The sequence below is a fragment of the Lissotriton vulgaris genome, chromosome 9 (assembly GCF_964263255.1).
Source record: "Lissotriton vulgaris chromosome 9, aLisVul1.2, whole genome shotgun sequence".
NCBI lineage: Eukaryota > Metazoa > Chordata > Amphibia > Caudata > Salamandridae > Lissotriton > Lissotriton vulgaris.
This window is the reverse complement of record NC_141697.1, coordinates 1,240,319,397-1,240,332,312: the sequence shown is the minus strand read 5'-3', so window position 1 is coordinate 1,240,332,312 and position 12,916 is coordinate 1,240,319,397. Positions and strand designations below refer to the sequence as shown.

Below are 12,916 nucleotides of genomic sequence, written 5' to 3'. Positions count from 1 at the left end.
GTGGTTAATCTCTGCATAGTAAGTCTGTAGTAATCGAGCGCAGCTCACCTCGATGAAACAGCTCCTCCGCCAGCGCTGCTGTGATCCCGTCAATCTCCTGCGGACAGAAGCAGAACACGAGCAGTTATAACTCAGCCCTCACCTCCAGAACAGACACAGACAGAGACAGACAGACAGACAGTCTCAACCTGCCCAAGAGGACACACATCACCTGGCACCTGAAGGACCTCCACTGGCTCCTCATCCAGAAGAGAAGCCAGTTCAAGCTCCTGACCCAAGCATACAAAGCCCTCCACGACCAAGGACCCGCCTACATGAACCACCGCCTGATCTTCCACCAACCTCCGCTCCGTACCTCTCGCCCTCGCTCAGACACAACGTATCTGCTGCAGCCCCTGCAGGAGACTCGCATTCCACCGCGCCACCAAAGCCCTCCTCAACCAAGGACCCGACTACATGAACCACCACCCGATCTTCCACCAACCTCCGCTCCGTACCTCTCGCCCTCGCTCAGACACCACGTATCTGCTGCAGCCCCTGCCGGAGACGCACATTCCAACGCGCCACCAAAGCCCTCCTCAACCAAGGACCCACCTATATGAACCACCGCCTGATCTTCCACCAACCTCCGCTCCGCACACCTCGCCCTAACACCACGTATCTGCTGCTGCAGCCGCTGTGGGGGACGCTCATTCCACCGCGCCACCAAAGCCGGGAATGCCGTCACCCTCCACCTTGGCACTGCACCCTCGCTGACGGACTTCAGGAACTGACTCCAGACCTGGCTCTTCGACTGATACCGGCAGCACAGCGCCTGGATACCCCTGGGGGTGAGGGGGGAGGGGTGATTAGCCGTGCTACACAAATACTATTTGTTTGATGGGCTCTTCACACTGCGATGGCCTGGGAGAGTGTGTGGGGAGGGGCCCCTCTGTGCACTTCAAAGCTTTTATTCACAGACACAAACAATCTGAGGTCCATTATGAAGGACAACATCTGGAATATTCTAGATATCTTATTTTTTTTCAGGGGAGGAGATTTCACACCTTCAACACAAATAAGACAATAACATTCAAGCGAACATCAGGTGGTGCGGACGCCCCCCCTCCACATAATTATCAACTATTCTGCAAACGCTCGCAGTCCACTAATATGAGCTTTTCATTAAGTCAACAACCGAGGAGCAAGGGCGCCAATCATTGGCCAGACTCAACCCGTCACTACTAGACAGTCACACTGTCACCAACACCTGATACTTACAGAAACACCCCCCCCCCCCCATCACAACAAACACCAAATCCCAGCACTCTTGAAAGATCCCTTCCCAAAACACTGACCCTGCCAGAGACCCCCTTCATAAAATACTGACCCCCCCGACACCCCATTAACAAAACCCTCACCCTTCCAAACACCCTCTTTATAAAACCCTGAGGCTGTGGGCTTAAAAAACATAACTTAAATGTAACTGTGTTCTGAAGAAGGGGCCAGTGTGATACCACAAAGATGAAACGTATCCCTCCATTAATGGCGGTCCAATGAACAGGATTCATACAGCAGAAGTGACAGAAGGACCTGCTGCCAACCCTCTCACACCAACCCCCCCGCCCCCCACCCAAGACCCAATGACCCCCAACAAGGGCTCTTGACTTACATACAAGTTGAAGTGTAGAAAGTGACCGAGGACTTTGGGGGCCGCGACAGGGAAGAGCGCCAGGACGGCCTGCAGGTAGACCTCCAGATCCTTCTGTCTTTTCTCCACGAGGCTCTTGGAATTCTTTCCAATCATCTTTTTTGGAGGCAGAAGATTTTTGTCAATTCTCTTTTCTGCGCTGAGCTGAAAAATAAACATGTAAAAGGCATTAATGGACATAAGTGTGAGGAACAGCCTGGCTTAGGACCAAAGAGGGACAGGGGAAGCGAGTAGAGTATGCTCAAACCAGGCCGACAAGGCCGGCAGACGTGCAACACTCATCAATCCAAGCTAGAGCTTTAGGAGGCAACATCAGGGTGCCTATAAGGATATAGATCTTAAGGCAAGAGTCTGCTCATGATTGGATGACTTTATTGTCCATCTAGTTTTCTACTCCTTGTTCAGTGGCTTTCCTCCACATTCATTCGTTTGTAATGCCCCTGGAGCACCGCTAGATTTCAACACTTCTGACTGGATTACTTGGCTCCTTCCACAGCCGACATGAGGACAATTTTTTTTCCTCTCAGTTTTAGCACATGGTTTTGGTGTCTCTCACCCCTCCCCTCTGGCTTTTAAAAAAAAAAAAAAAAAAAAAAAAAACGGTTTTAACAAAAATGTTTGTATATATTTTTTGCAAGCACACAGCAGCCGCACACTGCCGTCAGGCCACTTTCTTCCATGCACGTGCATGGAACGCTGCACATACTTTACTTCTAATTTACAGTTTGAAATGGCTGCGGCTATCTTGGAATGGTAAAGTAATAAGTAGAAACTAACCCTGGGCGTAGTAGCGCTACTCGTAGCTACGCAAAGTGCACTTCGCACTACACGTAGCTACGGGAACTGCGTAGTGCACTGGGCAAAATGCTGTTTGCACTGATTGCACAGTGCCGGATGCTTGTCTGCACTGTGTAATCATTGCGAACCGCATCTTGCACAGTGCAAGCAGTCGTTTTTGCCGCTCGAGTAGATTTGTACTCGAGCTGCAGCTTTCTCAATGTGGACTGGTAAATTCTCATCGAGAGAAGTCGCGAGCATACGCGACCACTCGCAATGAGAAACTTGACCTCTATGTATTGAGAATCTCGCCGGGAGGTTTATTTTCCACGCTCGCAATCGGCAACTTGATGATGCTTCTCGCGAACGAGGAAAAAGTTCGCTGGGATGTTATGTTGCTCGCTCGCGATCGCCAACTTGACTTTGAGGGCCGCGAGCAGGCAAAAAATGCTCGCTACACTACGCTACATATTTTTGCACTGTACTATGTGTAATTCGCGTAGCGAGTAGTTGTGCAAACTACGCAAGCGTAGCGTACTCCTACGCACAGGGTTAGTAGAAACTCTTACAGACAGCCACCAGAGCATTAGAATGCATACACAAGCCTGCACATATACAAGCGTTCATTTTAGAATACTTTGAGGAAAAACATTCCAAGGAGGCCACCGTCAGCACATGGGCAGCATCTTAGAATGTTTTTTTCTCAAAGTAAAAAAAAAAACACATTCAAAGAGGGAAATCTAGGCATGTGCAGAGACAACGGTCTTATTTTTATACTTTATAATCAATTAACTGTTCCACGATGGCCACTTCTGTTTGCGAATGGTACAGTCCGTTTTTGTCCAACCCTGCGTTACAGACAATGGGGTCTGAGCCGCCATCTTGGATTCTGCAAGCAGGGGCCCCATATTCAGCAAATTAAGTATTTCCTGTAATTATGGTCAGATCAGGGTTGTTCACTTTGCACCACTGAGGAGGAGTTCAGGATTTACCTTCTCTTGAAGCTCGTGGAAGTCGCTGTAGCGATGTTTCACCGTCCACCGATGGGCGCCGACGCTCACCTGAATGATGTAGACCTAAAAAAGAAAAAAAACTAACATCAGATCAAAGATCAATATTGGCAAAGCTTCATTCAACCGATCACCAACACCACAGGGACAAAGCGATATTAGTAGCGCTGCGAGGGTCTCAGGGTAGGGGTTGAACACCACACTCACCACGGCTGCATACAGCCCTTGGTCATACTATACCATCTGGTCTCTCACTCTTGTGTACACATGAACCCAGCAATCCTGCAGGGCATACAATGAACCAGACCCTAGAAGTATATACATGCTCAGAGCTCCTGCCACCCGCAGAGGACAGTGTTCACAGATCACTGGGCCTGTCCTGGAAGGCATTGAAAAGGGCGGTCTCTGGAGAGGGCCCAAATGAGGCGTGGCCTTTGCACCATTGTCTTATGTATGATCATCACATGTCAATTTATCGTGCTGCAGAAGTTAAACAGGTGATGACAGCCCAGCCACAGAAGGCACTATCCCACAGACGATTCGGATAACAGATCAGAACATGGGCGTTCTTGCAATAGGTGAGGACAGGAGGATCCCCCGACCTATCCCCTCTCCATTTCCCCCAGCAGGTACCTAAAATTCCTGGTACGGTGCAGGAGCCAGTATGTGCACAAATGTAGCGATGACTGGGTGCACTCTCCCAATGATGAACGCCATCACGCTAAAGTGCCATTGCCAATAACAGTCAGTCGGTCTAGCTTCAAGTCCGCTGCCCAGTGGGAGTAAGAGGACACTCTTCCTGCACTCTTAACTCCATGTCCTTCTAGACCCATCAGCAGCTTATGACACATGGAGCACAAAACACTTGTGAAGAAACGTGGGAGGTGTCACAAGAGTGTTAAACTACAAGCTGGTTGGCTTCCATCTGCTCCAGACACACCCCTCACAATGTGAAGCCCCCGACTCTCTCTGTACACACCATCTTCACATGTAATTGAAATGCATGCTATCTACAATATGACAGACAAAGGTGGTTTGTTGGTTGTCGGTCATCTGGAGGCGGTTGGTTGGAGGTGGCTGGCAGGAGATGGTTGGTTGGTGGTGGTTGCCTGAAGGTGGTTGTTTGGTGGTAATTGGCTGGTGGCGATTTGCTGGAGGTGGTTGGGTGATGGTGGTTGGCAGGAGGTGATTGGGTGATGGTGGTTGGGTGGTGGTGGGTGGCAGGAGGTGGTGGATTGGTGGTGGGTGGCAGGAGGTGGTTGGTTGGTCTACTCGCTCCAGGTTTCCATTGCTGGGAAATCCCAGTTGCAAGGAGAGTACTGGACTCTGCCAGTGTGCCAGTCCGTCTGAGTATTACCAACCATTTAAAAGTATCTTAGGTGGCAGCAGACGTGCAGCAGCACAGCTCACAGGACACACCTTTTAACTGACGCGCAGGTGAAGAGGACCCAAAAGATCGACCATCGCTTGACTTTGAAGCAAGTGCTTTCGCTGGTTGTCACTCACACAAGCTCAGGGTCGGCAGATTCCCCAGAATGGTAGACCCAGCCAATTAGTAGTAAAACAGAGGCGTAGGCACAGACGCGGATCTCTAAACTTCATGCCCGGACACTCATTGTAGGCTGTAAGACAAGCATGGAGAAGGACTCAAGGAAATACAAGAACAGTCATGGAGGTTTCTTCTGATAACAACTCATGTCTACGATAGCTACAAAGAAAGAACCAACGCTGAAGGAAGAAAGAGGACCGGAGATTCAGATCTCCACATTACGGCAGGTTTTGATGGAGGGATCGATACCACGTCTGGGTTCAGTAATACAAGATCAGATGCAGGAGAATCCAGACTAAGGTGGAGCTCCATGAAGAACTGCTCTGGACCTGGGCACATTAATGAAGGAAACGTTGTGGAACCGGAGCTCAGCAATGAAACCAAGGCAGAGGCGCGACACCAGAAGACAGGACAATCCACACCGAACGTGGACTCGGTAGATGGAGAAAGATGCTGAGCCGGAGTTCAGTAATGGAAGAATTATGGCCAGGATTCACCAAAAGAAGGGACACCAAGCTTCATCTCAGTAACCGAACAACTATAGCCAGGGTTCAACAAAAGAACGGACACTGAGCTTCATCTCAGTAACCGAACAACTATAGCCAGGGTTCAACAAAAGAATGGACACTGAGCTTCATCTCAGTAACGAAAGAACTATTGTGAGGGTTCGAAGAAAAAACAGACCAATCTTCAACTCAGTAAAGGAAGAACTACAGCCAGAGTTAACCGAAAGAACAGAGACCGAGATTCAACTCAGTAACAAAAGAACTATAGCCAGGGTTCAATGAAAGAATAAAGACTGAGTTTCATCTCAGTAACAGAAGAAGTATAGCCAGGGTTCAACGAAAGAACAAAGACTGAGCTTCATCTCAGTAACTGCAGAAGTATAGCCAGGGTTCAATGAAAGAATAAAGACTGAGCTTCATCTCAGTAACAGCAGAACTATAGCCAGGGTTCAACGAAAGAATAAAGACTGAGCTTCATCTCAGTAACAGCAGAACTATAGCCAGGGTTCAATGAAAGAACGGACACGAGCTTCATCTCAGTAAAGGAAGAATTATGGCCAGGATTCACAGAAAGAAGGGACATCAACCTTCAGCTCATTAACAGAAGAAGTATAGCCAGGGTTCAATGAAAGAATAAAGACGGAGTTTCATCTCAGTAACAGAAGAAGTATAGCCAGGGTTCAACGAAAGAACAAAGACTGAGCTTCATCTCAGTAACTGCAGAAGTATAGCCAGGGTTCAATGAAAGAATAAAGACCGAGCTTCATCTCACTAACAGCAGAACTATAGCCAGGGTTCAATGAAAGAATAAAGACTGAGCTTTATCTCAGTAACAGCAGAACTATAGCCAGGGTTCAACGAAAGAATAAAGACTGAGCTTCATCTCAGTAACAGCATAACTGTAGCCAGGGTTCAATGAAAGAATAAAGACTGAGCTTTATCTCAGTAACAGCAGAACTATAGCCAGGGTTCAATGAAAGAATAAAGACTGAGCTTCATCTCAGTAACAGCAGAACTATAGCCAGGGTTCAACGAAAGAATAAAGACTGAGCTTCATCTCAGTAACAGCAGAACTATAGCCAGGGTTCAACGAAAGAATAAAGACTGAGCTTCATCTCAGTAACAGCAGAAGTATAGCCAGGGTTCAATGAAAGAATAAAGACTGAGCTTCATCTCAGTAACAGCAGAACTATAGCCAGGGTTCAATGAAAGAATAAAGACTGAGCTTTATCTCAGTAACAGCAGAACTGTAGCCAGGGTTCAACGAAAGAACAGAGATCGAGCACCATCTCAGTAACGGAAGAACAGGTGTGCAGCCAGAGCTCACTGAAGGATAAAACCAAGCAGAGACTCAATGTAAGAGTGGAGAAGGAGATGAAACTAATCAAAGACCCGACAATGAGCCGTAAACAGGAAAATCCACCCAAGTCTTGAACTCATGGGAAGAAAAGAATCAAATCTGGAGTCAAAAGAATGGACAAACCACAACGAATGGGGAATTATTAACCTGAGAACCTGGAGAATTCATAATTTAAAGGAATGAAAAGAGAGTCTAGGCACAGAGAAACATCAGAACCAGCGCCAACTCAAACACACCGATGACTTCTGGTAGAGCATAAAAGCAGCCAGCAACTTCTGGGTGTTTGAAACGATCAGAAGCAAATGTAGAAAGAAGATAAAAGAAAAAAAGAATCCGAGGATGAGAAAGCCAACAGAGTCTGGACTCAGTAAAGATAGAGCAGTGTGTACTGCAGGAACCGGAAGCAGCTAAGGAAGGATTCTGGGAAATGGGCGGAGCCTGAGCAGGACGATGGGTGGGGTCAAAGGTGCAGCCAATGGGAGAAGCTACAGCCTGGACTCAGCAGGAGGAACCTCTCCCCCGCCCCCCTGAAGCAGGGCATCATGGGCATGACCGCCTCTAGAACGCCCCAAGGTTTGCCACAGAAGCCGTGTGGCCCCTTGATGTTTAACCCAAGCAGGGGAGCCCTCTGTTCTCTGGTCCTCGCTGCCCTGTGGTGGCCGCTGCAGGTATTTATTACTCAGAGTTCACTCTGGTGGAAAAAAGGATGTGACACCAAGGCCTAGTAGGAAGTTCCATCCACCACAGCAATGTCTTGTAGGCTCCACAGGTTAGCCTGTAAGGAGCGGTGGAAGCCTTTTTAGGGGGGGACAAAGTCGAACAAGGTCCTGATGGAGGATGCAGGCGATGAGTTATCGGCGAGCCATGAAAGCAGTCCTTGTTCTGCTGACCTCGATTGCTCCTTACATCAGTCATGAGACGTGGTAGCGCCAAGATGCCAGTGAGGGCACCTGTGGCACCCAACAAGGATGTGCAGCGACATGTTTCATCGGAGCACTCATTGAAACTCCAACTTCTCACTAGGACTGGGCAGTAAATTCCGTTCTGCTTGTGGAATTTGGGTAATTTTGCGTTCCACAGAGAACGCAGAATTGCCAAAATTTCTGCAATCCACGGCTTCGCAGGTTTTTTTTGCTTGTTTGCCCTTTCAAAATGTGGGCTCGGAAGATATTACCCCCCCCACCGAGCACGCAAACTGCGTTCGCGAACAGGAAAAAAGCATTGTGAACGGGCATAACAAGCAATTTCACGTGTTTGTGGAACTGCGTGCTCAGAGATTTTTTACCAATTTGCTGAGCTTTGCGAACCACGACTACGAAAATTCCGTCCACCACTACTTCTCATGCCAACTCTAATGACAACTGGAGGATGCCTTTCAAGACCCACCAATACGGATTTAGGACATTTGTTATCCGCAATTGTGGCACTCAACAGATCACACTAGGCCAGGGGTCGATTCATCCTGATACAACAGAAGCAGGGCAGTTTCCGCCTTCGACAGAATGAGAAGCTGTTAGAATCTGAAGCCGTGGCCGGTGCGGACACGGATGGGCATCTCAGCATGTGGAGACCAGTGCGTGGTCTTCAGATGGGACTTGGTGCTATGAGGCTGCCCGCGGCGCACACACTGTGCCCGCTCAAAAGGGCAGCCACCCACATCAGGCACATCCCCATGTCTAGTTGTGGGGACCCCAGGGAGTCCCTTAAGTCCGGCATTGATTCCGCGTCACTTCCAGCGCACCTTGGGTTGAGGCGAGGTACTTCTACCTGCCCCAGCCCATCTGGCAGTCATTTTGGTTCCTCCTGGTCACGCTGTAACCCTTCTGATACTGGAAATCATGCAACACAAAGCAGCTCTTCCAGGAAGCATTGTAGAGATCTGGTCTAACAATGGCGCCAGATTCCCAACATCCACCCAGCCCCAGGGCTGGAGGAGAAGTCTCCCTCCTCAAAGCTGATGGGCAGGCTAGCTCCATGAGCTCCTTCAGGGAGTGTGTGACCTGGGCAGGCCCTTAAAAGCTTGCTTCAGAGCTCATGGGAGTCTCAACGTGTGGAGACCGGTGCAGACGCTGACGGGCATCTCAACCTGTGGAGACCGGTGCAGACGCTGATGTGCATTTCAACGTGTGGAGACCGGTGCCGACGCTGATGGGCCATCTCAACATGTGGGACTGGTGCAGACACAGACTGGCATCTCAGCGTGTGGAGACCGATGTAGATGCTGATGGGCATCTCAACATGGGGAGACCGGTGCAGACAGTGATGGGCATCTTAACGTGTGGAGACCGGTGCAGACGCTGATGGGCATCTCAACATGTGGGACTGGTGCAGACACTGACTGGCATCTCAGCGTGTGGAGACTAAGCATGGGCGAATTTTGCGGATCTCGCGTTCGCGGATTTTGTGGATTTGCGAACTCGCAATCCGCAAAATCCGCGAATTCTCGCGAATTTGAGGATTTTTTTTTATGTTCGCACGGGTTTCTGCAAGTTCGCGAGGGTTTTGTACAATTTCGCAAATTGCGAAATTGTACAAAACGCGTGCGAACTTGCAGCAACCTGTGCGAACACAATAATATGAAGAGAAAGAAGCTCCTGGTCACAGGAACAGCACGGGGATTGCGCTCATGAAAGTCAAGGATGCAAAGGCCTCTACCCAGCATCACAGCTGACTTTCCACGGTAGATTTGGGAAGAGGCACACCTGTCCAGCCTCGAAGACGCTCATGATTGTTTTTGGGCTAATGAATGAGTCACTGAATTTGAGCATCAACTAGTTTGAGCGACCATGTGTGTGTTACTATGCAATCGCCCCGAAGGGCGCAGGGGTCCCTTGAGTGAGCTGTCCATCATAGTGGGTGAATGGCGGGAAGACGGTGCAAACCGCGAGTGTGTGCGCGGGGCCAAACGTGCGGGGCTTCCATGCGAGTTCACATGCCTCTTGTGTGCATAAAAGGTCAGAGAAAGATCAGTTCAGCAGATGAAGAGAAAAAGCTCCTGGTCACAGGAACAGCACGGGTATTGCGCTCGTGAAAGTCAAGGATGCAAAAGCCTCTATCCAGCACCACAGCTGATTTTCCACGGTAGATTTGGGAAGAAGGCACACCTGCCTCGACGACGAATGAGTCACAGGAAGGGTCACAGGAAGGGCATGTTGTAAATATTTTAGGATGGCGCCGGCAAGCTGCCAGCGCCATCCTAAAATACTTACTAAATTAGCTTCAACAGGAAGCTCTAATAGATAAAATAAAGCAGGTTCGAGCACCTGCTTTATTTTATCTATTAGAGCTTCCTGTTGAAGCTAACTTAGTAACTATTTTAGGATGGCGCTGGCAGCTTGCCGGCGCCATCCTAAAATAGTTACAACAGGCCAGGCTTGAACTTTTGCCCCCGGAAAAATCCGCCGCTCGCGGATTTGCGGTAAATTCGCGGATTGCGAATTTACCGAAAATCCGCAAAATCCGCGAGCGGAACGGATTTTCCGCCCATGCTTAGTGGAGACCGATGTAGATGCTGAGGGGCATCTCAACATGGGGAGACCGGTGCAGACGCTGATGTGCATTTCAACGTGTGGAGACCGGTGCAGACACTGATGGGCATCTCAACATGTGGGACTGGTGCAGACACTGGCTGGCAACTCAGCGTGTGGAGACCGATGTAGATGCTGATGGGCATCTCAACATGGGGAGACCGGTGCAGACAGTGATGGGCATCTTAACGTGTGGAGACCGGTGCAGACGCTGATGGGCATCTCAACATGTGGGACTGGTGCAGACACTGGCTGGCATCTCAGCGTGTGGAGACCGATGTAGATGCTGATGGGCATCTCAACATGGGGAGACCGGTGCAGACAGTGATGGGCATCTTAACGTGTGGAGACCGGTGCAGACGCTGATGGGCATCTCAACATGTGGGACTGGTGCAGACACTGACTGGCATCTCAGCGTTTGGAGACTGATGTAGATGCTGATGGGCATCTCAACATGGGGAGACCGGTGCAGACAGTGATGGGCATCTTAACGTGTGGAGACCGGTGCAGACGCTGATGGGCATCTCAACATGTGGGACTGGTGCAGACACTGACTGGCATCTCAGCGTGTGGAGACCGATGTAGATGCTGATGGGCATCTCAACATGGGGAGACTGGTGCAGACGTTGATGGGCACCTCAACGTGTGGAGACTGGTGCAGACGCTGATGGGCATCTCAATGTGTGGAGACCGCTGCAGACGCTGATGGGCATCTCAACATGTGGGACTGGTGCAGACACTGATGGGCATCTCAACATGTGGGACCGGTGCAGACCCTGGCATCTCAACGTATGGAGACCGGTGCAGACGCTGATGTACATCTCAATGTGTGGAGACCGCTGCAGACGCTGATGGGCATCTCAATGTGTGGAGACCGCTGCAGACGCTGATGGGCATCTCATCGTGTGGAGACAGGTGCAGACGCTGATGTGCATCTCATCGTGTGGAGACAGGTGCAGACGCGGATGGGCATCTCAACGTGTGGAGACTGGTGCAGACGCTGATGGGCATCTCAACGTGTGCAGACACTGATGGGCATCTCAACATGTGGGACCGATGCAGACCCTGGCATCTCAACGTATGGAGACCGGTGTAGACACTGATGTGCATCTCAATGTGTGGAGACCGGTGCACACGCTGATGTGCATCTCATCGTGTGGAGACCAGTGCAGACGCTGATGGGCATTTGAACGTGTGGAGACCACAACACGTGGAAACCACTGCAGAGGCTGATGTGCATATTAATGTGTGGAGACTGGTGCAGACGCTGATGGGTATCTCAACGTGTGGAGGCCGGTGCAGAAGCTGATGGGCATCTCAACGTGTGCAGATGCTGATGGGTATCTCAACATGTGGGACCGGTGCAGACCCTGGCATCTCAACGTGTGGAAACCGGTGCAGACGGTGATGGGCATCTTAATGTGTGGAGACCGGTGCAAACGCTGATGTGCATCTCAACGCGTGGAGACCGGTGCAGACGCTGATATGCATCTCAACGTGTGGAGACCGGTGCAGACGCTGATGGGCATCTCAACGTGTGGTGACAGGTGCAGACGCTGATGGGCATCTCAACGTGTGGAGACCGGTGCAGACGCTGATGGGCATCTCAACGTGAGGAGACCGGTGCAGACGCTGATGGGTATCTCAACATGTGGAGACCACAACGTGTGGAGACCGCTGCAGATGCTGATGAGTATCTCAACGTGTGGAGACCGGTGCAGACGCGGGTGGTTCTTTCACTCAGTGTTTTGAGGAGTCCATCGCGCCTTTTACCTGCCTAATTCCTGACCAAGAAAGCACAAGGACTGCGTCAAATCTATTCTGGGATCTTGTGAAAGTGGACAACTCGCAAGGACTTGCTCATCTCTGCGCTGCAGCCCCGGGCAGCGGTTGCCTTCTAAGAAGTTGTGAAAGTAGCCCCTGGACTTTGGTTCTGCTTTTTAGCTTTCTTCAGCCCTACCATTGGAGGCTTCAATTTGGTTTCTACAATTCAGCAATTTCGGTTCAGTTACCGGTAACCAAGAGCTTTAGTTTTACCACTCCAGAACCTGCACTGTAGGAGGCTGGGAGGACTCCGGTCCTGTGCGCTCACTGCCGTGGGGAATCCAGGCATGTGTGCTCACTGGTGTGGGAACTCCGGTCCTGTGCGTTCAATGCTGCGGGGACCCCGGTCCTGTGCGCTCACTGGTGTGGGGACCCCGGTCCTGTGCGCTCACTGGTGTGGGAACCCCGGTCCTGTGCGTTCAATGCTGCGGGGACCCCGGTCCTGTGCGTTCAATGCTGCGGGGACCCCGGTCCTGTGCGTTCAATGCTGCGGGGACCCCGGTCCTGTGCGTTCAATGCTGCGGGGACCCCGGTCCTGTGCGTTCAATGCTGCGGGGACCCCGGTCCTGTGCGCTCACTGGTGTGGGGACCCCGGTCCTGTGCGCTCACTGGTGTGGGGACCCCGGTCCTGTGCGCTCACTGCTGCGGGGACCCCGGTCCTGTGCGCTCACTG

At 50.7% G+C, this 12,916-nt stretch overlaps 1 protein-coding gene across 1 annotated transcript in view; it reads right to left on the bottom strand.

Annotated features, from left to right (window-relative positions):
• Positions 1 to 12,916, bottom strand: part of NISCH (nischarin) — a 173,523-nt gene that overhangs the window by 120,882 nt on the left and 39,725 nt on the right. Inside the window, exons 2-4 of the mRNA XM_086939404.1 lie at positions 3,460 to 3,543; positions 1,652 to 1,834; positions 49 to 97 (exon numbers count right to left, since the gene is read on the bottom strand). Coding sequence (XP_086795530.1) covers positions 49 to 97; positions 1,652 to 1,834; positions 3,460 to 3,543 — 316 coding nt within the window. The remainder of the gene's footprint in view (positions 1 to 48; positions 98 to 1,651; positions 1,835 to 3,459; positions 3,544 to 12,916) is intronic.